Below are 24002 nucleotides of genomic sequence, written 5' to 3' on the forward strand. Positions count from 1 at the left end.
CAACTTGCCTCCAGAAGTTGTGAATGTTCCAATGCTGGAAGTTTTTAAGAAGATGTTGGATAACCATTTGTCTGAAGTGATGTAGGGTTTCCTGCCTAAACAGGGGGTTGGACTAGAAGACCTCCAAGGTCCCTTCCAACTCTGTTATTCTATTCTATTCTATTCTATTCTATTCTATTCTATTCTATTCTATTCTATTCTATTCTATTCTATTCTATTCTATTCTATTCTATTCCTTTCTAGTCTAGTCTAGTCTAGTCTTCTATTCTATATTCTATTCCCTATTCTATTTTCTCTTCTCTTCCCTTCTCTTCTCCTAGTTCCTTATTCCTACTAACTTGCCGTGCCAAATAAGCGTGAGCCGAATCAATCCAATAAACCACGGCTCAGCGATGCCCTGAATAGTGTCTTATGCGGACATAACTCCGCGAGAAACTGCTGAATTGCGAGTCGATGCGGACAGCATAGCAACCGGAGCGTAGCCAATATCTAAGCGCCTCATTTCTGCCACCAACAGGAGAAAGGCCGGGCACGGCACTGAAGAGACCCGAGCAGAGAGCTTGCACGTAACAAACAGAGACTCCGCATTCAGGTTCCCACTGGGAGTTCGTGTGTGGAGCGACGCCACCCCAGATGGTGAAACGCGCGTCCCAGGACAGTGCGCATGCGTAATATTAGAAAACTACCCAGGCTATCCAAAACCTACGACACTGGGTGGAAGGCCACGACTATGGCGTTTTTCCTGTCACCCAGAACGACGCATGCGCATCTCTCCCTCAACGACTTCTTCCCCCTCCCCCCCCCGCTGCAGGGCGGAGCCGCCTGTCACGACTGTTTCCCTTTGGCTCCACCTCCACCCCGTTTCCCTACACTGGCAGTGGGCGGGATTACGCGGTCAGTTGGCGGGCAGGCTGAGGAGGAGGAGGAGGGGGGAGGGAGAGAGAGTGAGAGGTGGAGGCGCTGTCACGTGATTACTGTAGGCTTCCCAACATGGCGGCTGGGGTAGCTGCGGGCGTTGCAAGACTCAGGATTTAAGTAGCAGCAGAGGCCAACCCTTCCTTCTCTCCCCCCCCCTCCCACGGCAGAGACCCTGCACCGGCCTCGGACACGCCCCCTCCCCTCGTGCCTTCATTCATTCATTCATTCCATCGGTTGTTCGGCTCTTGCCAGTAGCCAGCTGCCATGAGGGAAAAGGGCCGCAAGAAGAAGGGCAGGACCTGGGCAGAGGCCGCCAGGACGGTACGCGGGGTTGGGCTGGGCGCGGTGGGGGGGGGGGAACGGACGGTGGGGACGGACGGTGCGGGTGGCACCAAGTTTACTTTTCTTCTCTCTTTGAGCGCAGCCGTCACTTGTTAAGGCGGTCTCTCCAGGCAGTGGCCTCTGAAGCTGTTGGCTTTCAATTCCCACCGTCCTTGGCCTCCATGTTTAGGTGCAGGTGATGGGAGTTGTAGTCCAGCCATTCTGGATGGTTGGGAAGACCGCAGTAAGATACAAGGAACTGTAAACCTCCCCCCCCCCACACCTTCTCCTCCTCTCAACTCCTCGCGCCGCCCTCAAATCTTTGTACCGAAACGAGTTTTTGAAGTGTAAATGATTAAAACCCCGCCTCTATTTCTGTGATCTTGACAGTTGGGATGGGAAAGCAGCCTATTGCTTGCCAAATATTCCATCTTCTCTGGAGAAACGGCTCGCTGGATGAAGACCAGTCTTTGGTGTAGGAAAGTCACATTTGCTTTCAAGACTAGAAAAGGTCTCTTAGCATATGTTCAAGTGGCTGAGCTTTTGTATCAGATATACCCATATGTTTCCCAGTAAACCAAAAGCTAGCTTAGTTGAAGTAGGTGCTGGGGAGACATTAATACCAAAGTTTTTCAACCCAATTTTCTAGTGTATCATGGTGATCAATCACATTACCAGAATGATCTGGCAGGGCAGCTGATTACTTCCATGTCATTAAGACTACCTCTGAAAGTTTGTATGTGTGTCATTATAAATTTGCACTATAGTAAAAGAGATGCTGTTTTGTGACTGTATAAGAATGTTAGAGATTCAGATGACATGCCTTCTGAAATTCTAATTATTTCATTAATGAACCAAGCAAGTAAAAATTTTGTTCCCCATCTGATATCACTGTGGATCAATTTGATTCCTGATTTTAAAAAAGTCATTTTATACCTCTCATTTCTGCAGTTGATGCAGACTTTGTTTAATCCTTTTGGCATGTATACATCTCATTTAATTTAATTTATTTATTAAATCTGTATGCCATCCATCTCATCATCAAGTGATTCTCGGCAGCGATTTGTAGTTAATTCTGGGTAAAATACACTTTTGTGTTTCCAGTCTTGTTGATAACATGAAATGTCACATAAACCTCATTTTAGTAAACAATTCTTAGAGAGGTTACATATACAGTCAAGGAAAGAACTTTAGCTCATTGGCAGAAGATTTGCATTGGGTAGGGAAAATCTCAGATTCTGTCTTCCATTGGCTGTTTTAACAAGAAGTTCTAGTCTTGAATAGCTACTGTCAGTGTAGATAGGGCTAATCTAGGTGGACTAATTTTGACCAAGAAAGTTTTTTGTGCTCATCTGCAGGCTATTTGGATTCATCATTTGTTCTGTTATTCAGTTAATAATGAAACAATATTTTAGCAGCTTTGTATTATCAATAACAATATCCATGCCTACATTAGTAATGAAAATATAGGGAAACATTAACTTCCCCCAATGTCAAACTGTGTGTATAAGTTGTTTATTTATTTATTTATTTATTCATTCAACCAATTTATATAGCCACCCATCTTGCAAACAATCAGCTCTGAGAGGCATACAACACAGCTAAAAAAATTAATAGTTACATATTTAAAATTTTGTGCAAATTGTCATAAAAGTCCTAGCTCTTTGTTTCTGCTGAAAAATCTAAATTTTACACACACACACACACACACACACGCACACACTTAGTAGAGGATATGGAGGGCTTTAATCTTTGATATCAAAAATAAAATGCGGTGTTTTTTGTAATGTGGAAACTTCAAGTAGATCTTTTTTTCTTTCCCAGAGCCTAAAAATTTATGCTTCTTTTAAATCACAGTTTAATTTAGGCTTGCTCATACTGAGTATTCAGAAGTTAGCCTTAGCTTTATTGATAGTTTATATGTTGTCTGTATAATGCCATTTTGTTATAAACGCATATAAATAAGGTGGTTGCACATATATCATCCTGTTTATATAAAAATCACATACCAGTGATTTTTAGGAGTGGTGAAGCATGTTGCTAAATGAAAATATTTTAAATATTATCCTACAAGTTCAGACTTCAGTAAAAATACTTTGCAATCTATTGTTATAAGAAACAATGGCTGTTTTTATTTGCTTCTTAGATTGATATTCTACCTTTTGCTCAGGAACTCAAAGCAGCTTTGAAATAAAATCCTCATATTGTTAAAATCTATTGATAAGGTATACTGTATGAGTCTATATAAATGGCATAGAAGATCTGTAATTAATTTGAATGTTTCCATCGTTGGAGACTAGAAGCTTAAGATAATAACATCTATATACTCTTAAATTGGGTGAAATGTTGTATTGTAGGGCAACAACTTTTGAACCAAGAAATCTCAAATGGGCTAAAATTTGAGGCTCCAGAATGCTTATAAATCCTGGATCCCATGACTCCAATGGAATTGTGATTTAACAAATTTTATAAAACAATTTATGACATAATACAAAATGTTACAAAATATTTCCTGTGGTCAGTGCTTGATGCTTGACTCTGCTAGACAGTTCAGCGTGGGCTATTTTCAAGGCAGATACATCTCTTAATATTTCCCTGACTTTTTAAAAACTTTTCAAGTACATTAGAAGCTCTGCCATTGTTGAAGGCATTGAGGAATCTATAACAGAAATATCTCTTAAGACAGTGACCTAACAGTTTGTCTAGTTCTATATTAGGGTTGTCAAACTCATTCCCATTGTGGGCGTATCAGGATTTTCTTTGCCCTTGGGGGGCCGGGGGGCGGCATGACCTGGTCGTCACGGCCAACTGGGTGGGCATGGCCAGGAGGGCTGGGGCAACATGGCTCTACGGGACAACTCAGCCTATTGCTGGCCTGATGCGGCCTGCTGGCCGCATGTTTGACATCTCTGTTCTATATAATTATATCACCCAGTTCTGTATCCCTAAAATATGTACAGAACACTTATCATTTATTTTATCTGGAAAACAAATTCCAGATAAAATATTGCAACTCAACTTTATTGATGTAGGCTATAGTAATAGAATCATAAAAATCTGACAGTGTTTTCCTTTCCCTCCTCCTTATGCCAAAGAGAGTTAAGACAGAGCCAATTTAAGTTCCTAATATTTTCTTCCTTTCCTGGGTTTAACTACCCTTTGCTAACTGATGCATTCTATCTGCAAGGTTATCTCTATGGTTCTCTACAACTATGCAAAGAAATGAATTTTGGGGGGCTCTTACGTATCTGTTGAAATGAATCCATTGCTGTTATTTGCTAGCTTTAATGTAGGCAAAAGCCACAAAAAGTGAGCTTACGTATTGCTTCCTTTGTGTGCTATGGAATTTTTTTTTTAATCATTACCTTTGGCAATTTTATATAGGTTGTATAGTAAGCAGTAGCATGGGCTATAAGACTACCTAATTTGGTAGCACTTACAAAACTAGGGTAAGTACCTTATCTCAAATTTCCATTGTTCCCTTGGCAGAACAGTCAAAATATTTTGAGTTTCATTCTTTCTAAACACTTGATACATGAAATATGAAATGTTCTAATGGAACATTCTGAATAGGGTGGTTTTGTTCTGAGTTTGGAACAAAGCATTTGTTTATTTTGTCCATACCCATGTGATGATGTCTTTTAGATGATTTTTGATATAAGATTTTAAACAGGGTGTGTGTATAGAAGGAGAAGCAGAACCTGGGGGGTGGAGTTAAAAGAGCAATCAGTCTAAAATCCCTACATAGCTGCAAGTGAACTAAGTCCAACCTCCCTTGAATTCTGTTAACCATTATCAATCTATGCCAGGGGCATCAAATTCAAGGCCCACGGGCAAGATCCGGCCTGCAGGGTGCTTAGATGTGGCCCACGGGGCCACCCTGGTAACAGCAAAGGACTGACCCATGTGCCTCTGCCAGTGAAAATGGAGCTCGGGTGGTCAAACTCCGTTTTCTCTGGCAGAGCGCTTGGGCAACCACAGGTGCCCCCAGCACAAGTGACATTGAGCTGGCCACGACCATCCTAACCACATACACCCGCCCCCCCTCCAAGGTTAAACACAACCCTGATCTGGCCCTCAATGAAATCGAGTTTGACACCCCTGATTTATGCTAACCATTAGTTGAGAAGATTCCTATGCATAGCCACGTTTAGCAATCGTAAAATTGACCTTCATTTGTGGACCTGATCTTTCTCACCTGATAATGTGCTACCTTTGCAATCCACCCTCTTTTCAATGCTGCATCCTCTACAACTTCCCTGACGGATATGACTATCCTGCTTGTGTTTGCAGACTTCCAGCAAATGGCCATTCACCACTTTATGTAGCAATCCAGTTCACTGAGCGACAGCTTGTACGGTCAGGAAATTCCTCCTGACTAACCCTAACCTTGAAGCTTTCTCATTGTAGTTTTAATCCATTGGTTCTGGTCCTGTTCTCTGGGGTGGTAAAAAATATACACATCTTTGATAGCCTTTAAATATTTTTGAAGACTGCTATCCTATCTCTCCACTGTTGTCTCCTGTGAGCAAAATAGATATATATTTCTTCACAAAGCTTGATTCCAGACCGCTCACATCTTGGTAGCCCCCTTTGAACTCACTCCAATTTGTCACCATTTTTTATGAACAGAATCCAGTATTCCCAATGTAGAGAATTTGATCAGAGCAGGTGTTCTACACTTCCTGTAATCTGGACTTTATCCTCCTGTGAATACAATTCAAGATATAATTTCTATATTCACAGCTGATTACATTGTTGATTCATGTCCATCTTCTGGCCTACTTGAATATCAAATTCTTTTCCCATTTGTCATTTTTTTTATCAGGTCACAAATAGAAATGTTGAATAATACAAAGAATAGACAAAATGCTGTGGCATTCCACTCCATACTATTCTTCACGCTGTTTGAAAGCCATTATGAATACTCTCTGGGTGTGGTCATTTAGCCAATTATTAATCTATTTACATCATACAGTAGAGGCCATGTTTTAGCATTTTGTTAATGTGGCTATCAAGAGGCTTTCTCGAATGCCTTGCTGAGTTCAAAATACACTGTCCACAGCATTCTCTGAACTGTACACTGTTTTGACAGTACGCTGTGGTACTGTCAAAAATGAAGATAAGGTTAACTTGGCTAATCCATTGTACCTTTTTTTTTTGTATTCTTTTCTAAGTGTGCATGCATATGTTGCTTTATAATCTGCTCAAGTACCTTGCCCAGTATAGATATCAAACTGACAAGTTTGTAATTTTTCTGGACCTCCCTTCTCTTATTTTAAAGATAAAAACATTTGTTGTTCACCAATTTCCTTTGAGTTTTCAAGCATTGTATTTAGAAGTTTTGTGATAATTTCCTCTAGTCCCTTCAGTACTTTAGGAGCTAATTCAACTGATTTTGGAGAAATTCATTTACTTTATCTGAGTTTTTACCTTCTTCTATCCTGAACTGCAGCTACATCGCCGCCAGTTAGAGCTTCTTTTCCTATTTGAGAGAAGGCATACTAAACATCTCAAACTGGTTTTAAGTTGTCCTTATGCCAACTTAGTTGTTATAGTTTCTTCTGTTTTATCCACTGAGATAGTGGGGGTGGGGTGTGTGTGGAAGGGAAGGAATATAAACATTGAGGAAATCCTTATTATGATTTGATTTGATTTGTTTGCCGCCCATCTCACACACAGAAATGTATAAAATCACAATGAAAATACAGATACAGTAACTAAAAGATGGGGAAGAAAGGAACAGAATTTAAAGTGGGGAGTGGGAACTGCTATTAGTTGATCAACCATTTCCAGTGTGGTACTCCCCCAGCCAACTGGCAGAGCCAGGTCTACAGGCTCTTGTGGAGGGTGGGAGCCAATCTCACCTCAGGGGAAAGATGTTCCAAAGGGCCAGGACCATGGCAATGTAGATTCTTCTCCTGGCCCTCACCAGCCAGAATTCCTTGACTGACAGGATCCACAGCATGCCTCTTCTGCATTGCTTGGGCACTTGGGGTGGAGATGTAACGTACAGTATTATCTGCATATTGATGATACCTCAACTTGTGGCGATGGATGGTCTCACCTAGCAGCTTCATGTAGATGTTAAACAGGATTGGAGACCATACTGGACCCTGCGGCATGCCACAGAAGATATTACACAGGATTAAACAGACTACTAAAGGCCACAGGTTTGAAAATGCAATTAAATAAATTTTTATTTTAATTATACATTAATAAAGTCATGATAGTAGACTGGATAATATGCATCAAGTACCCAAGTTATGCTGCATTTTGGGTAGGACTGTCACGTAAAGTCCTTTGCTGTATATATATATCTTGCATATATACTAAAAAGTTCTCAAGGCAACTAAAAAAACTATTAAAGAATAAAATGCAAGTTAAATTAAAATCAATTTAGAAACATTAGGAGAATTAGGAGGACATATAGGAGAACAAGTAACTAAAGCCTTAAAAAGCCTTGAAAATGTCATATTACACCTGAAAGCTGAGACCATTGGAGCTAATTGAACCTTAAGCAGGTAAGAATAAAGTAGGAGAAGAAACTGAACATTGGAGAGAGGCAGAATTTTCTAGTTATTTTTAATCTCTGGACAAGATCCTGTAAGAACAAAATATCTTAGGCATTTTGTTCTTATTTGTTTCCAGTGATAGCCACCATCTTAATTTACATAAGGAAGTGATTTGATATACTGATCTTTTAGAATTAACCAGGATGATAGTTGATTAATTTATCCTTGTCTCAGAGCTCCTTTGACTCCCAACTGTTCCACTGGCAATTAGCTTTTTGTTATTTTGACAGTAAAATATACAAATAGTCACTAGTTTTATCTAAGTAACACATACACAAGAAATCATTGTTACATTAAAAAAATGCCAGGTCCAGGAAATGTGTAAAATGTTTTTCTCTTGGAGTAGCCAGGAGGCTTCTTAGTGCAAATTAGTTCTTGGAATTGAGAAACATCTTTTCCCAGGAGGTTTTGCTATAGAACTGTTAATAGATCAGGAGATCTGGCTGTGCACCTGAGTCATTATGGAAATCAGTGGCAGTAGAAAACAAACCCCAAATCTTTTTGTTGATATCTTTTATATATTTAGTTACATGTACTTGAACTTATTTTCAGAAGAGCTAATGGTTTTCAGGCGAACACTCCCACCATCACCATGCTTTTAATAAAAGAAATTATTAGAAACCTTACTAGGCTCATCTTGTGAACCTGAGGTAAGTCATTACTAATTTTTATATAACTACAGTCTAGTATTCTAATGTACAATTTCCCTCAGTGGTTTGTCACTGCGTTTTTCCAGGAAATTCTCTCCCCTCGCCCCCTCCCGCCAATTTCCCAGGCTACCATGCAGGCCTAGTATTCCCTGGAGGTCTTCCATTCAAACACTTAACAAGGCCCAAGCTTAGGTTTGCAGCTCAAGCATTGATATGTTGCCATCTTCAAAGATGATCTTCGGTTGCTGTATTTCAGATCTTTGTTATAGGAGATTCAAATGATTTAATATGCTAAACCATTGAATCTCAGTGGTTTTTTCTGTCTTTTCTGACTTCATGTATAGCAGTTGCTTCTTTCCTAGAATTTGTAGCATCTGACTACTAAACACAGGAAATACACTATTATTGAAGCTGTGAAAGTCTTTAATTTCTTTAATGCATCCAGAGAGTATATCAGTATAATGCAAACATGGCAACAATATAATGACTTGTAAGGTAGACTCTACAGTAGTAATCTTAGCTTGTATAAAATAGTGTGAATATCTTGGAGTAAAACTGGGCCTAAGTCAAGCTTGTGACATACAGTCAAATGTGCTAGAAATTACTAGTACTTTCACTACAGTAAGAACAGAATGCTAAATGTGATACAGGTTAATTAAGACTGGTAAATATAGTTTCTCTGTCTTGCTTAAAATTGTGAGATGAGAGCTTTTTTTTTAACCAAAGCCATGATGGGCAACACAAATCAGTATTTTGTGTTCATCTGGTAATATGTATAATCAGTAGTAACGGTTATATAGAAAATTGTGACTTAGAATGTAAAGAAATCAAACAAATGAATGAAAAATAGGTATGATAAAGTATGTAATATTTGGATCCAAAGTAGGCAAGGATGCTTCAGATCCCATGTGGGCACTGTAATTCTACTTGTCAGCAACTTCTAAAGGAGTTGTGCCTTTTCCTGAGGTCACAAAGGAGCTGTCCAAGCTTAGAGAAATACTCATTGAGTTTAGGAGACATTGCATGTTGGGGGAAATGATAATAATACAGAGCTGCCAGCAGGTACATTGAAGTTGCCAATGTCAGATTGTAAACACTGTTGTCCACTTCAGTTTACCATACTATCCTTGCATATCACATTTTTGCTCTTCAAAAGGTCATTGAGAACTATGTGACTATGAGAAATAATTTATTGGATAAAAAGTGCATCAAAGTGTTTGAATTATAGAATGTTTTGCACATATATGGAGTTGTGGAACCAACTTCTTTGGTTTCTCAATGCCATAAGATTATGGCACGTATGATTAAATGTGTATTGTATTAGAATAAATGGAATGCTTAATGAATGATTCAGGATTGAACAGAGTTTTAAAAGATGTGTGATGTCCATGATATTGTTTAATCAAATCGTGGATAAATATACAATATATGGAATCTTAACAGTGATGGTAGAGGTGAATTGATTGTGAATGATTATTCACAATATTCAGGTAATTGAGTATTTAAGATGCCATTGTAAGAATTTGAGCAATTTGCAGCAAATTTGCAGCAAATGTTCAGTTGTTTGTCTGATGTAGGGTTGCCAGGTCTGCTTCCAAAAAATAGCAGACAAGGGGTGTGTGTGTGTTAAGTAGTAAAAAAAAAAAAAAAAAAAATTACAATTAAATTATATATTTTCTTACAAACATTTTAACACTTTAAAATAATCACTTCAAAACTTTACTTAAAATTCAAAACATCAAATATAATAATATGTAAAATATTAAATTACATTTTACTTTGTTGTCGTGTGTATTTTTTATTTGACTGCGCAGCTTTGATCAATTCTTTGTGTTTAAGGAATAATTCTTTAATTTCAGTACAACGTTGAGAAATATTAAAAAAATATACAAAGTTCACTTCGAACTGATGATACAAGCAGTCGGTTACGTTCGTCAGTCCACAAATTTCCCATGATGCTGAAAATTCGTTCAAAGTTTGCATTTGATACCGGAATTGATGCATAATACTGGAACAGTTTCAGTAAACTCAGAGCTGGCTCTTTCTTGAAAAAGTACGTCCACTTATCAAGGGATGAATCGCCCTGCAGATGAACATAAACTTCTTCTAAGGCAGAAGTTTCATAGAAGAGAGTGTTGGGTGGAAGTTTTTCTCGCCATGGTGATAATAATCGTCATTTCTTCTAAAGTTGGAGGATTATTGCGATCAATTAGATTGAAACAATTTAGCTGTCAGACTTCGATGCTATCTCAAAATAAATGAATTTCCAAACTGCCAATCTTTAAGGAAATCTTTTCTTTAATTGAGCACAGCCACCGGATCATGACTCGATGCGGACAACACTGACCTTTTGCCCCCCAATCCCTCCCTTTCCGATCCCCAAATCTCTGCTTCTCATTGGCTATCTTCCAAGTCATTCTTCAGACTTCTTGTCTCGTCATTTCCCAGGAATCTCTCCCCCCCCTTCATTTCCACGACAACCCGACTTCAAAGGGATTTAGTAGGCAAAAGTTCAGAGCTTATCTCTCTCTCTCCTCTGCTCTCTATGCCAGCGTCGAAATGCTGACATTAGCATCTCATATACTGAATCGGTGAAATTATACCACTTTTCTAGGTACGCAATGGCTCTTTGATACACGTTGATGGCTTCTTTCTTGAACTTTTACATGGCATTCTCAGGCAAATGTTTTTTACGTAAGGCAAATAAAACTTTCATTCCAAAAAACTGCTCATCATATTTTTTTTGCAAAGAATCACACAGCTTACACATGATAATGTGAAGATCACATGCAAGAATTTTCTTGCTTTCCAGCTTCAGTAGTATGTCTTGCATTATTGACATGAAGAAGTGCGTGAAATATAAATACAATTCTGAAATTGTTGGTTCATCGTCCTTTGTGAGTTCATTTTCCTGATCCGAAATAAGGTTCCAGATAACCTTATGGCACTCATCAGATCCAAGAGAAATAAAATACGATTGTAGAGGTATCCAGTTTAAAAGAAGTCTTTCGACCGCTTTAAACAAACTTAACCAACGTGTTGGAACATGGCACAAAACTTCATGGAATTCTGACTCGCAAAACTCAAAAAATGATTTCAACTCTTCTCGTTTCTTCGCAGAATTCGAAAATTCGGCAAAAACCTTCAGCACTACATTTTCGATATCAAAAGATAACTGCTTTAATGCATTTTTTGCGCTGTTGTGTAAAATGTGATTATTGCAATGAGCAGCTACAATATTGTCATTTTCCAGCAATAATTTTTGGTAAACAGATTTGTTCACTCCATAATTGACCGATGCATTATCTGCTGAGTAAGCTGAAACATTATTTATTTCCAATTCGTTATCACTAAGAACTCGACACAGCTGATTTTTTATTGATGTAGAATCTTCGAAAGAATCCTCATAAAAGTCTAAAATTTTCACACACAATCCTTCTTCACAAGTAAAATATTGTGCAACAACGGGATACATTTTGCGATTTTCCTTGTTTGATGCATCAGTGGAGAGAGAAAATGGAATTCCAGTTTTAAGATCATTGAGAACCAACTCAATAGAAAAAGGATACAAAACCTAATTGACAATAGCTGATGATTTGGTTCTTCCACAAGACATCTTTTTTACAATTTCTGAATCATCAAAAATTTGCTTCATTAACTTAATACCGCAATCTTGAGCCAGGAAAGAAATATGGTGTTTGATCCCATGGTAAGTTTCAGCCATTTCAGCTACAGTCACTTTCTCACTGAAAGAGGAGTCTTTAACAATGAAAAACGAATTGATTCACTTGTTGCTGGAAGCTATTTTCTTCTTATTTAAATGATTTTTTGTGCTTGCATGCTGTGCGACAGCTTTTATACCATTATATTTAATTGTGAACGATTTCTGACACAATTTACAGTAGGCCGTCGTATTTGTTCTGTCGGTTTCGTTGTTGGTAATCCATGCAAAAGTAGCTTCCTAGTCTTTGGTGTATTTGCACACTCCTCTCTTTCGTTTTAAAGAATTCGAAATCTCGCCGCTGTCACTCTCATCACTCGACGCCATTTTAGGTCAGTCGACACAAGCTACAATACATTTTAAAAATGTGAACTGTACATAATTTTATAATATATTTTTATTTTAATATTAATTTTTTCGGAGAATCGAGTTCAATGGATATTCGATCTTTGTCTCATTCTAACTTATGAAAAAAAAGACAAAGCACGATTCTCCTATCCTTATTCTCTTAGACTGTACAGTTTTAGATTACGTACCATTTCATCATAAAGCTTTTGAATAAAAAAAATGTCCACTATTTTGTGAAAAAAAATAGTGAACATAATGTGAACACCTGGCAAGGGTAGTCTGATATAGCAAGAAATACGGATCTGAAAAGCTATCAAAAGACCAAAATAATTATATTTGACAGAGAAAATGAAGTGAACATCTGTCGATAATATGTAAATGGTGAAAAGCTAGAACAAATCATGGCATAGCATATTGGCATAGGAAAATGGATGAAGAAATGTTAAGATAATCAAATATTAGTGAAAAGTTAATAGGCAGTATATGATCCGTTGTGAAGAAGGAATGTTGGCAAAGGAAAAATGCATGAAAATAAAAGTATCCTTTTCCCATTTTGTTCTGTGGAAAAAGTGTTTACCTAAGGCAGTGATGGCTAACCTTTTTGCCATTGCGTACCAAAAGCAGGGGGAACGCAGGGGGGTTAGAGTGCATGCCCACACCCATAATTATATGTGACCCGCACATGCGCGCGCGACCCCTCTGTGCTCCCCCCGCTTTTGGCATGTGATGGCACGGTGGGCCTGGTAGGTCTGTTTTTTGCTCTCCCCAGGCTCCAGAGTCTCTCTAGGAGACCAGAAACAGCCTCCGGAGGCCAGAAACAGCCTGTTTGCCGACTTCCGGCACCGGAAGTTGGCAAACGGGCCGTTTCGGGCCTCTCCGGAGGGCCTCTGGGAGGGTCGGGAAGGCCATTTTCGTCCTCCCCAGGCTCCTAGAGAGGCTCTGGAGCCTGGGGAGAGCAAAAAACGGGCCTTCCCCATCCCCCAAGGCCCTCTGGAGACCTGAGTTCACGTGCCCACTGATATGGCTCCGTGTGCCACCTGTGGCACGTGTGCCATAGGTTCGCCATCACGAACCTAAGGGAAAAACAGAATTAAGTTGAATGCTATAGGAATGGAGTACTTAGGAAACTGTCTTGGTAAAAGGAGAAATATTGTTCTGTACTGAATAAATGTAAATTGAATACAAAATGAGTTAGGTGATTTGGTTGCATAGAGAGAATGAGAATCAAATTGCAAAACAAATGTATAACAAAGAATGAAAAGGTTGCGAGTAAGGAGAAGGTTGAAAAAGGAAATAATGTATGTCTTATGATCATTTCTGCTATGCCATTTTTTTTATAACAGGAAAGTTGAATGTACTGTTAATTAATGTGCCTCTATTTTTCTATATGTTGTCCTAAGACCCGTGAAATGATGGAAGTATTTTTAACAGGTTCTCTCTTCCTAAGTGATGGTAGAAGAAACAAACAGTCCAAGCAGAAATGGAAAGAGCAAAAATATTTTAGCATTTTCAAATCTAAATAAAATGTTCCCAACTACCCATATGTAGTCTTCTCCCCCAACTTTTCCCTTCTTTATTTAGAATAAAGCAGGTGCCAAAGCTACATAACTGGATTTTCCATGCATGACTGGTGTTAGTATATATTATCAAAATTGGAATATTTGTGCTGTTATGGATTCTCATTAAGTCCAATCTGCCTTGATGGAACTTGGAGTTCTGCCGTAGAAACTCTGTGTGCCTGATTATGAGAGGGATCAAGCTGCCAGGCGTAGGGACTAAAGACTTTTTGTTGTCTTATACTTGTGGAACTTTTTTCCATTTGAAATACTATACATTATACACTCTCATTGAAAGTGTTCACAAAGGTGATCATAAATGTGGTTTAGAGGCATTTCGTATTTCTGAATTATTAAATTTTAGGTTGCTATGTATATATTTCCACTATGATTTCTACATATGGTTTTATTTTTCTGATAATGTGAATATTGTGAACGTAGATATGGAAAGCTGTTGCCAAAGATGTTAAGAGGCTGTCTATACATAATAAATAAAGGTATACCTCTTTGGAATAAGTTATCACAGTGGTATACAATCTTCATTCCCCACATGTTCTCTGTTTTGTGGCCCACAGAGCTGCTGAAAATTGGTTGCATTAATTTTTCAGTAATGGCTATTACAGAAATAAATATCAAAATACACCTAGGGCTTTTTTTTCTTTTTAAAGAGCAACATCCTAAAAAAAGCACACCTGTGACCTTTGAAAGTCCTCAGAATTTACATGCCACTACGTTTTCCAGAATCAGTACTCACTATATTTGAACACTGCTGCTTTTTTCTTTCCCATCCCACGATTGCCTGTAAGATAAATAATTAGGATGAAGGAACACTTTCTTGAACTGTACAGAGACCTACACAGTCTGTAACTACCTTGCATCATCTTCCTTCTTTTGTGATCTTGATTCTAATTAAAGCTTTGAACAACATTGCCTAATCACAGTAATCTAGGTCAAGTCCTTTTCAAACTTCTCTCTCCAGCTGGTTTACAGGTAAATATACTCCTTACCTGTTTCTGTTGCTACACTGAATTGTTTATGTAAAAAGAAAGATTCACAATGTATTTCACTTTGCAAAATTGTTTCCATGTGCAAGAATCCCTTCCACTAATGTCCATGCCGTATAATATTGTTTCTGATCCATTAATCTTCCTTGATCAAAGTAGTGGAAGTCATGTACCCTGGAAGGAACCTTTGCATTGTTCAGTGACTTTCCACAGCTCTTTTAGAAGGTCATAATTACTAAGCCTATGTCCTACAGAGCCAGATGGAACTTCTTGTATTTTCAATAACCTGAGAATGCATGTATATAAGAAAGAGAGAGACTGTACACGTACTGTTACCTTGGTTTTTGGCTTCTTACAGCATGTACGGAGAATATGGGAGCAATTATATACCACTAATTGATTAGAAATGGTGATATTTAGTAGATGTAAAGGTTTGTAAGAAGAAGGTAGGTTAGCAGAAGGTAGGATAGTTGAAATTCACTTTGGTAGTGGTTTCACACTTACAATATGCAGTTTAATATGCCAATAATTTTACTCTGGCTTTATTTACGTACTAATATGCTATCTTTCTGCTTGTATAAGCAGTGTCCTACAATAATTATAAGAAAATGGAAATAAAACACGGCAAATAATTTTAGCACTTGTTCAACCATTACTTTAATGCAATTAAAATTAATTAACAAAAGCTAGGCGAAAAAATGAATTTTTGTCATATTTCCAAATACTGAGGGATTTGTTCGGGTGAGTGCGCGGTCAAACCAATTTTAGAATGGATTATGTATCAACAGATATATTTCACAGTACGGTTTTATAAGTTTGCCACTTGAGCAATATATGTGGTAAAAGAAATATATTCCTGGATTACAGTTTCTGAAATTCTAGTTATAACTATTATTGCCAAGATTCAGTGCTAGTGTCATGCCCCCGTCAGAGTCTGAATCTGAGACGGAAGACGAACAGCTGATAGCGGGAGAGTGGCTCTGTTGGCTGTGGAGGAAACTGGGGAAGGGCAAAGACTGGCTGGACAGAGCAGGGGAGAGGTAGAACAAGGGAGAGGAGGGGGTTCAGATGAAGACCAAGGCCCACCCTCTCCTCATCCGCAGAAGAGAGCAACGTAGATTGCATGGTTTACAAGAAAGGAAAGGGCCCCGATTCTCTTCACAAGGCACACCTGGGGATGGAGTTTAAAGGAGAGGCAGTTGGGAGGGACATTTGTCAGGAAACAAACGCTGAATTCATCTAGTATTGAGAGTTGTGGCCTGCATTCCTGGCATTCCTCCTGACTGTTTGAATTAGTGCTGTGCTTCTGTGTGCTTATCTTGTCTTGCTGGAATTATTCCTCGTTTCTGGGACTCATTATATTACCCTGCTGGAGTGATTGATTGCAATCATTCTGCTTACAGCATTTGGACTGGAGTATCTGCAGCCAGAAGCTGCTACTGGTTTGTGGGAGAGTTTTTCTCTAGGCCAGAGAGTAAACAGGACGTTGGGGCAAAGTTGGTGCCAATAAAGGGACTCATACCGGTTCTCTGCTGTGTTGCCTTCATGCCACGCCCCGAGTCATCACAGCTAGTGTTGCTAAGGGAATTTGAATCTTAAAATGTTTGAAAGTTGCTCGAGAGGAAAAATATATGGTTATTGAATGGTTGTATAATGCTATGCATGTCGAGGTTTAACTTATCTATTCTTCCTTCTGGAGTCCTTTCCTTTTGAATGAGATTATGTTATTGCGTTATTCCCATAAATTGTTAGGCAATGTACTGTTTTTCAAACCCATCATTTTCCTACACGCTGCTCAGACACTCCTCAAACTGGGAAACAATCACCCTATTTGCACAGCTGAGTGTCAATCAAATCCCTCTGGAGCTGGATCCACCTCACTTCCTGCTTCTTCCTCAGACTTTTTCACTCAGCCATTGCAATAGCATCGAGTGTCTGTTCTCTAGTTTACATTTCGTTCTTAATTTAGTTTTACTTTACTGAATTGGCTCAATATTATTTATTTACTGTTCAAAGGTGCTGCGCTTCGTTTGCCTTCGCTTGGAGAGGTTTTAGGCGCGTATCGGCGGTTCGGGGCTCCGGCCGCCGCTTGCGGCTTGGCTTGGCTGGCGCTTTAATTCTAATCTATTCTTCCCGCCATTGCCGCCATTTTGCTGCCAGTCACTTTGCGAGGCTCCAGTTTGCCTTAGTGGCCATTAGATCCATCGGCTTGAGTCCCTGCCGGCTGGCATACTCATCAGCTGTCTTTGGGAATTGTGACTGCTCCCTTTTGCTGCAGCTTCAGTCTGGCCGCAGGCGCTTTGTTTCGCCTGGCTTAGGACTTCTGGAAATTCGCCTCGCGGGCCGCCATTTTGGGCCCTGATCATCGGCACCGCTTTTGGATTCTCCGTGGCCATAGCGACCTGGGATTGGTTTCCAGGGTCGCTAGATTGCCAGCAGGTGGGGACGCTGTCCTGCTCGTACCTGCAATTCACAACTGCCTGCAGAGGGGTGCCTGAAAGTTCCAGGGAAGTACATATTGCTTAAATTAATTTACATTCTTATTTAAAAAAAAAAAAAAAGGGCCGTTGCCTTGTTATATTGATAGACTGGTTTTGGTTGTAGATACTTAGTGCATTTATTACAAATAATAATAATAATAATAATAATAATAATAATAATAATAATAATAATAATAATAATAATATTAACAGAGCATATAGATATATATATATTACAATTTATATTACTAATATTCAATCATATATATAGAATTGATAAGTTTCTATTTACAATTAATTAATTAATTAATAATTCCTGATTCATTGGGGTGATTGATCATGGATGACAGGGAGGAAGGTGCCCTTTCTTCTGATATGGACAGGAGTCCCTCTCCCTCCCCAGTACCTTCCCCTAAACAGCTCAGGGGGAAGAAATCTAAGGCTTCCAGGCAGGCAAAGTCCTCCAAATCTGCCACAGCAGATAAAGATGCCCAAAGGAGGCATAAAGCATTAGAAAAGCAGTTTGCTAAGGCTAGGCAACGGGCCCAGGACCCTGGTCAAGGACCAATTCCTGAAGGCTTGAGCCATGAGGTGACCTGTGAGCCCTCGGCCTCTCATAATGTAGAATTGTTGGTCAGTGGTCTGAGGGAGGATGGACCATCGACCTCTCAGGAGGTTCCAATGTCTGCGACTAATCAGTCAAGGGCTAGTGTTAGGTCCCGCTCATCTCTGCTGTGTTGCCTTCATGCCACGCCCCGAGTCATCACAGCTAGTGTTGCTAAGGGAATTTGAATCTTAAAATGTTTGAAAGTTGCTCGAGAGGAAAAATATATGGTTATTGAATGGTTGTATAATGCTATGCATGTCGAGGTTTAACTTATCTATTCTTCCTTCTGGAGTCCTTTCCTTTTGAATGAGATTATGTTATTGCGTTATTCCCATAAATTGTTAGGCAACGTACTGTTTTTCAAACCCATCATTCTATTCTAGCTATTAAAGTCTGCTGATACTAATGTTTCATTACTATGATTGAACAGGAGTTTATTAAAAAATTACTGCATTTTCTGAATGTACTCCTTTTAGCACTTATTCATCCAATATATCAAGGGAAAAAAGTACCTGGAGTTGCAAGGTCTATATGCTTTTGTCTCTATTTCTGCTTAAATTTATAATATTCCCTTAAATTTATAATATTTACGTATAGGCAGTCCTCGACTTAGAACCATATGAGCCATGGTGGTGCAGTGGTTAGAGCAGGCTACTTCTGCTGCCTGCCGGCTGCCTGCACTTTGGCAGTTCAAATCTCACCAGGTTTAAGGTTGATTCAGCCTTCCATCATTCCGAAGTGGGTAAAATGAGGGCCCAGATTGTAGGGAGCAATATGCTGACTCTGTAAACCACTTAGAGAGGGTTGTAAAGCAGTGTAAAGTGATATATAAGTCTAAGTGCTATTGCTATTGTTATTTGTTTAGTGACCGTTTGAAGGTACAGTGGCACTGAAAAAAGTGATTTATGATTGGTTCTCACACTTACAACCATTGCAGCATCCCAATGGTCATGTGATCAAAATTCAGGTGAAAATAATACAATACAAAATTCATTTGTAACCTTCCCAGCTGGCTTCCGACAAGCAGAGTCAATGAGGGAAGCTGGATTCACTTAATGACAATGTGATTCTCCACAGTGTATCGCTGGGAGGTGCCAGAATGGGTTATTCTAGGCTCTAGGTCTATGGACTGAGTTGAATTTTCTGAGGTTCTGCTTCCCTGGTGACATTCCTCAGTTTTTTCAACTCAGTCTCAGCTATGGACACATATTGCTTTGCTTCATAGAGCTTCTGAGCCTTTCTTCCCTGGACTTTACAATTTTATTTTATTTTTTACTATTTGAATTTTTTAGTTGTTCTCTGCATTGGCTTTGCAGCTGTGCGGGAGGGGGTGTCTCTCCTGGCTCCGGATTTGAGAACGGGGGGTGGCCCACATCGGCGCCTCCCACCCCCTACCCTTCTTGACAGGAGTGGTCGGACTTTGGGGGTGCTGCAGAAAGGGGGTTTGATCCCCATCTTGGATGGCAGCTCCCCACTGTGAAGGGTTGAACCAGGAGCCCCCAGGGCCGCACCAGCCTCCTGTAGCCTTGGCGCGCTCCTCTTCCCTTTATTTGTGCTGCTTGAGCGCCCGCCATTTTGGATAGCTGTTTTCGCGCCTCAGTGCCTGTCAACTGTGTGGTGGAGACAATCCCTCGCCACTGACTGCAGCAGAGTGAGCTCGGCCACGCCAGCCTTTTCAGCCTGGGTGTGAGCCGTTTTCTTTTTGGAGCCAGTACGCCGAGAGCGCAGAGAGTCGTCAGAGTGCTTGGGACAGCACCATCCTCTCACAGCCTGGCGCACCTCCTGGATCAATTGCACTGAGGCGGAGGCACTATTTGCCACATCCTGCCCAAGACCCTTCAGTCCGGGCAGCTGTGCTCCCCCAGCATTGGGGCACTAAATTTTTGTGAGGCAGGATTCGCCGTATAAGTGGCTGGGAGTCCTGACCTCAGGCCTGCCTCCTACTGCAGCAACTGGGATTGCTATTGGGGCCTAATACAGATCTGGCAGCTCGGGTGGCCATTTTGTGACTCGGGCAGCCATTTTGTTGGACCTTCTTTGTTGTGGACCGCAGGATTCAGGCCAGTATTTTCCAGTTGGGGCTCTATTTCTTTCAGCTCGCCCTGCGCCCTGATTTTAAAGGCATTGCTGCCTGGCCCACCCCAGCTGGGCCTAGTCCTCGGAGAGCCGGGCAAAAGGCCCTTTACAGGTCTATTCTATTCTGTTTCGCTCCCTTGCTGTCTTCTGCATAGGACAGTTGCCTGTCATGCCTTTCCTTCACAGGAATAATGGGGAGCGCTCAAATTTTTCAGCTGGGGGCACCTGGTCTCCTCAGCCTGATAGGGTGGACAGAGCAACTATTAGGCCATGGACTGCCAGCCTGGCAGCGGCTGCCAAGATATGGGCTAATGGCACATAAGGAGTCCTCTAAGGCAGAGGAACGGACAGCACAAAAGCGACAAAAGGCCTTGGACAAACAGTTTACAAAGGCTTCTGCAGGTGCCTTTACACAAGGCCATGCCAGTAACACGAGGGCGGAATGCCACGTAGTACGCCACTCCCCTGATGCCGCTTTGCAGCAACCACAGCAGGAGGTTTCCCAGTCGGGAGCTGCTTCAACCTGGTCACCTGAGGACTTAGTGACCCACCCACAGTGGCCTGGCCCCTCAGGGGTCACACGTAAGACGCCTGAGGCGACATTTACTGGGGCTCTGTCCGGGGGGGTGGCAGGAGCAGGATATGCCTTCTTTCATACAGCAGTGGATTGATCGAGCGATCAGGGGAGGGATTGCTGAAGGAATCCATCAGCACCAACGCTTGATCGATCCAGGTTTGCCTCTTGACTGGGATGTGGACCCTTTGGGGCCATCAGCTGAGGGGGCAAGTTTTTATGGGCCTGCTTCGCCTGCACATTCGGGCCAGAGCTGGTACTCCCAATCGGAGGGGTTCCAGGGTGAGGGAGATTTTCCGATTTTCAGCAGGACTCCCTAGACAGACAGCATTTTCAAGGTTTTTTCAACCTGCCCTCCTCAAACCACTGCTTGCCAAGACGTGGGCTACTACCCGTTTGGGAATAGACTCTAATGTACCTGAGCTTCCTACTGACCTTGGAGAACAGGAAGATTTCCTGTTCACGGAACGGGCCATAGCGGCAGATATAATCCCTATCCCTAAGATGTTCCTAGTGGTGATCCGTAGACAGTGGACATCTCCGGTCCACCAGTCAGGAGAATACGCTTTTTGGGGTTGACTCTGACCTTCTTAACCTTCCTTGTTCAGGTGCTCAAGGTGGATACCCCAGTAGCGCCTTGACCTCTTCCTCCGTTCTCCCACCTGATGCAGAGGACACTTTGAAGCGGAGGAGCGCAGGGAAGAGTCAGCACTTTGCTGGGCTGACTTGGCGGATTCTTGGACAATACGGACATTGACCACAGCGTCGTTTTTCACCAGGTAATCAGTGCGCTGGTTTCGACAGTGTCACGTTTGGCACCGGAGGACGTGAGGGCCCACCAGGATCTTTCTAAGATCCTCGCGGTGGCAGAATATACTGCAGATGCTACTTTGGCCTCCACCAAGCTTTCAGCGAGGGCCATGACATCTGCGGTCACTGCTTGCCGTATGATCTGGCTACGTCATTGGCGCATGGACTAAGTGGAAATTGGAAATAAGTGGAATAAGAATAAGTGGAAATTGGCCTCTGCCCACATTGAAGGGGAAAATTTATTTGGCCAGTCTCTGGATTCTTGGTTCATTGAGGCCAGGGACAAGAGGAAGGTGGTCCCTTCACAAGGCAGATGGACCGATTACCACCCGAAGTCATATTTTAGATGGCCTCCTTCCAGCAGCTGGGGCAAGCTTTCCCTCAAGAGCAGCCCTTCCAGCCCAGATCTGCATTCCAGACCGACAGACCCGCCTATGGAGGCAGGGGCAGACTGCCGCAGTCTGGCCGCCCCTTCCAGGGCAATAGTGGCAGAGTGCCTGCCACCACAAGTGACATCATGCCACAGGCTCCCATGGGAGGCCATCTCGGCCTATTCGCAGACTGCTGGGACGACATAACTACAGACGCCTGGGTCAGGGGGACCATAAGAGCAGGGCTCTCCCTCGAATTTCTTTTCCCTCCTCCAAGGCTTTTCCTCTGCTGCCCCATTTCTAGAGACCCAGTGAAGCGGGGGCTCATGGAAGCGGCTATTCAGCATTTGCTGGATATCCAGGCCATTCAGCCAGTTCTGGCAGTACAACGGTGGCAAGGATTCTATTCAATCCTGTTCATCATCCCAAAGGCCTCGTGGGGCTGGAGGGTAATTCTAAATCTCAAGGGATTTAACAACTATATTGTATACAGGAGGTTCAAGATGCATTCCCTGCATTCTATCTTAGCAGGGATCAGGGAGAGGTGTTTCTTGGCCTCTATAGACCTAGCGGAGGCTTACCTCCACATCCCTATACGTCCAAATCACCAACAGTACCTGAGGTTTTGCTATTGTTCTGTCCCCGACTCACACACGCACACAAACAGTCAGCCAGGAGTTAATAAAACCAGCAGTCAGGAATTTCTTTGAGATAACAGCATTGGCAGCAACCCAGTAGCTGCTTGCCAAAAACTTTACTCACAGAGGGAGGTTTTCCTCCTCCGTCGGATAAACCAAAATAAGTTCACAAAGCCAAAGAATTGTCAAGTCCAGTCCATAATAAATTCAAGGAAGGCATATAACGAAGTTCCAGAAACGCAGTATGACTTGCTAGCTTTTCAGTTTTGTCCGTCACAAAGCCTGAATGGCCACCACACCCCCTTTTATCCCCTGCGGGGTGTGGTCCAGTGACTCAGCTTAATCTCTGGCATGCCTCCTTCTCTGCAGCGCGCGCTTGTTTTTCCGACGCTGTCGGGGATCCAGCCAAGACTTATCTCTGTCGCTGTCTAACTGCAGCTGCTTGGAAGTGCCTGGCTCCTGGCCTATCTCTTCTCCTTCGGAAGACATCTGAGGCATTGCCAGAGAGGAGGGTCCTGGAGAGGGAGGCCTTGCCAACTCCTCTCCTTCACTTTCGGAGTCTTCTCCCTCTGATAAGACGGGCTCGGGGGTCGGAGTCACAACAGCTATGCCGGCTATCACTTTCAATATGTGGCTCTCCCATTTGGCCTAGCATCGGCCCCTTGAACATTTACCAAGCTGATGGCAGTGCTGGCAGCATACCTACGGGCTACTCCTATCAGGATCCATTGTTACTTGGACGATCATCCAGGTGTCCTCCCAGCGGCTAGCGGAATGGGATCTGGCCACGACAATCAGGACTCTTCAGGACCGTGGGTTTTCCATGAATTTGGAGAAATGTCACCTTGCGCCTTCGACAAGGCTAGTACATCTGGGTGCTCTGATAGATACACGGGCGGGCCAGGTTTTTCTTTCTCAGGAAATGCAGGAGAGCATCTGGGGATTCAACTCATCTGGCAGGAAAGGATGGTTCCAGTGGCACAGTTGTCCCAACTGCTGGGAAAACTGATTTCATGCCTGGCCATAGTCCCGTGAGCAAGGTTCCACGCCTGACCACTCCAGTGGTTCCTGCTTCCCTGTCAGAGGGCAGGCACCAGCTCCTCGACAGCTTGGGGGAGAGTGTTGCCAAGGGTGCTCCGCTCACTGCACTGGTGGGTGTCGGGAGCTGTCAGGAAGGGCTGTTTCTTCAGGGAGCATTGCAGGCTGACTGTGACATCAGACACCAGCCTTTTTGGCTGGGGAGGCCATTGTGAGTCTCAGGTTGCCCAGGGACAGTGTACTCAACTGGAGCTCATCCAGAAGATCAACTGGTTGGAGCTGAGGGCAGCCCATCTAGCACTACAGACATTCCAA

At 41.9% G+C, this 24002-nt stretch overlaps 1 protein-coding gene across 1 annotated transcript in view; it reads left to right on the forward strand.

Annotated features, from left to right (window-relative positions):
• Positions 1 to 895: 895 nt before the first annotated feature.
• ASXL2 (ASXL transcriptional regulator 2) overlaps positions 896 to 24002 on the forward strand; it is a 71773-nt gene continuing 48666 nt past the window's right edge. Inside the window, exon 1 of the mRNA XM_060693119.2 lies at positions 896 to 1239. Coding sequence (XP_060549102.2) covers positions 1183 to 1239 — 57 coding nt within the window. The 5' untranslated portion in view covers positions 896 to 1182. The remainder of the gene's footprint in view (positions 1240 to 24002) is intronic.

The sequence above is a fragment of the Pantherophis guttatus genome, chromosome 1 (assembly GCF_059756535.1).
Source record: "Pantherophis guttatus breed Tessera chromosome 1, ASM5975653v1, whole genome shotgun sequence".
NCBI classification, from domain to species: Eukaryota; Metazoa; Chordata; class Lepidosauria; order Squamata; family Colubridae; genus Pantherophis; species Pantherophis guttatus.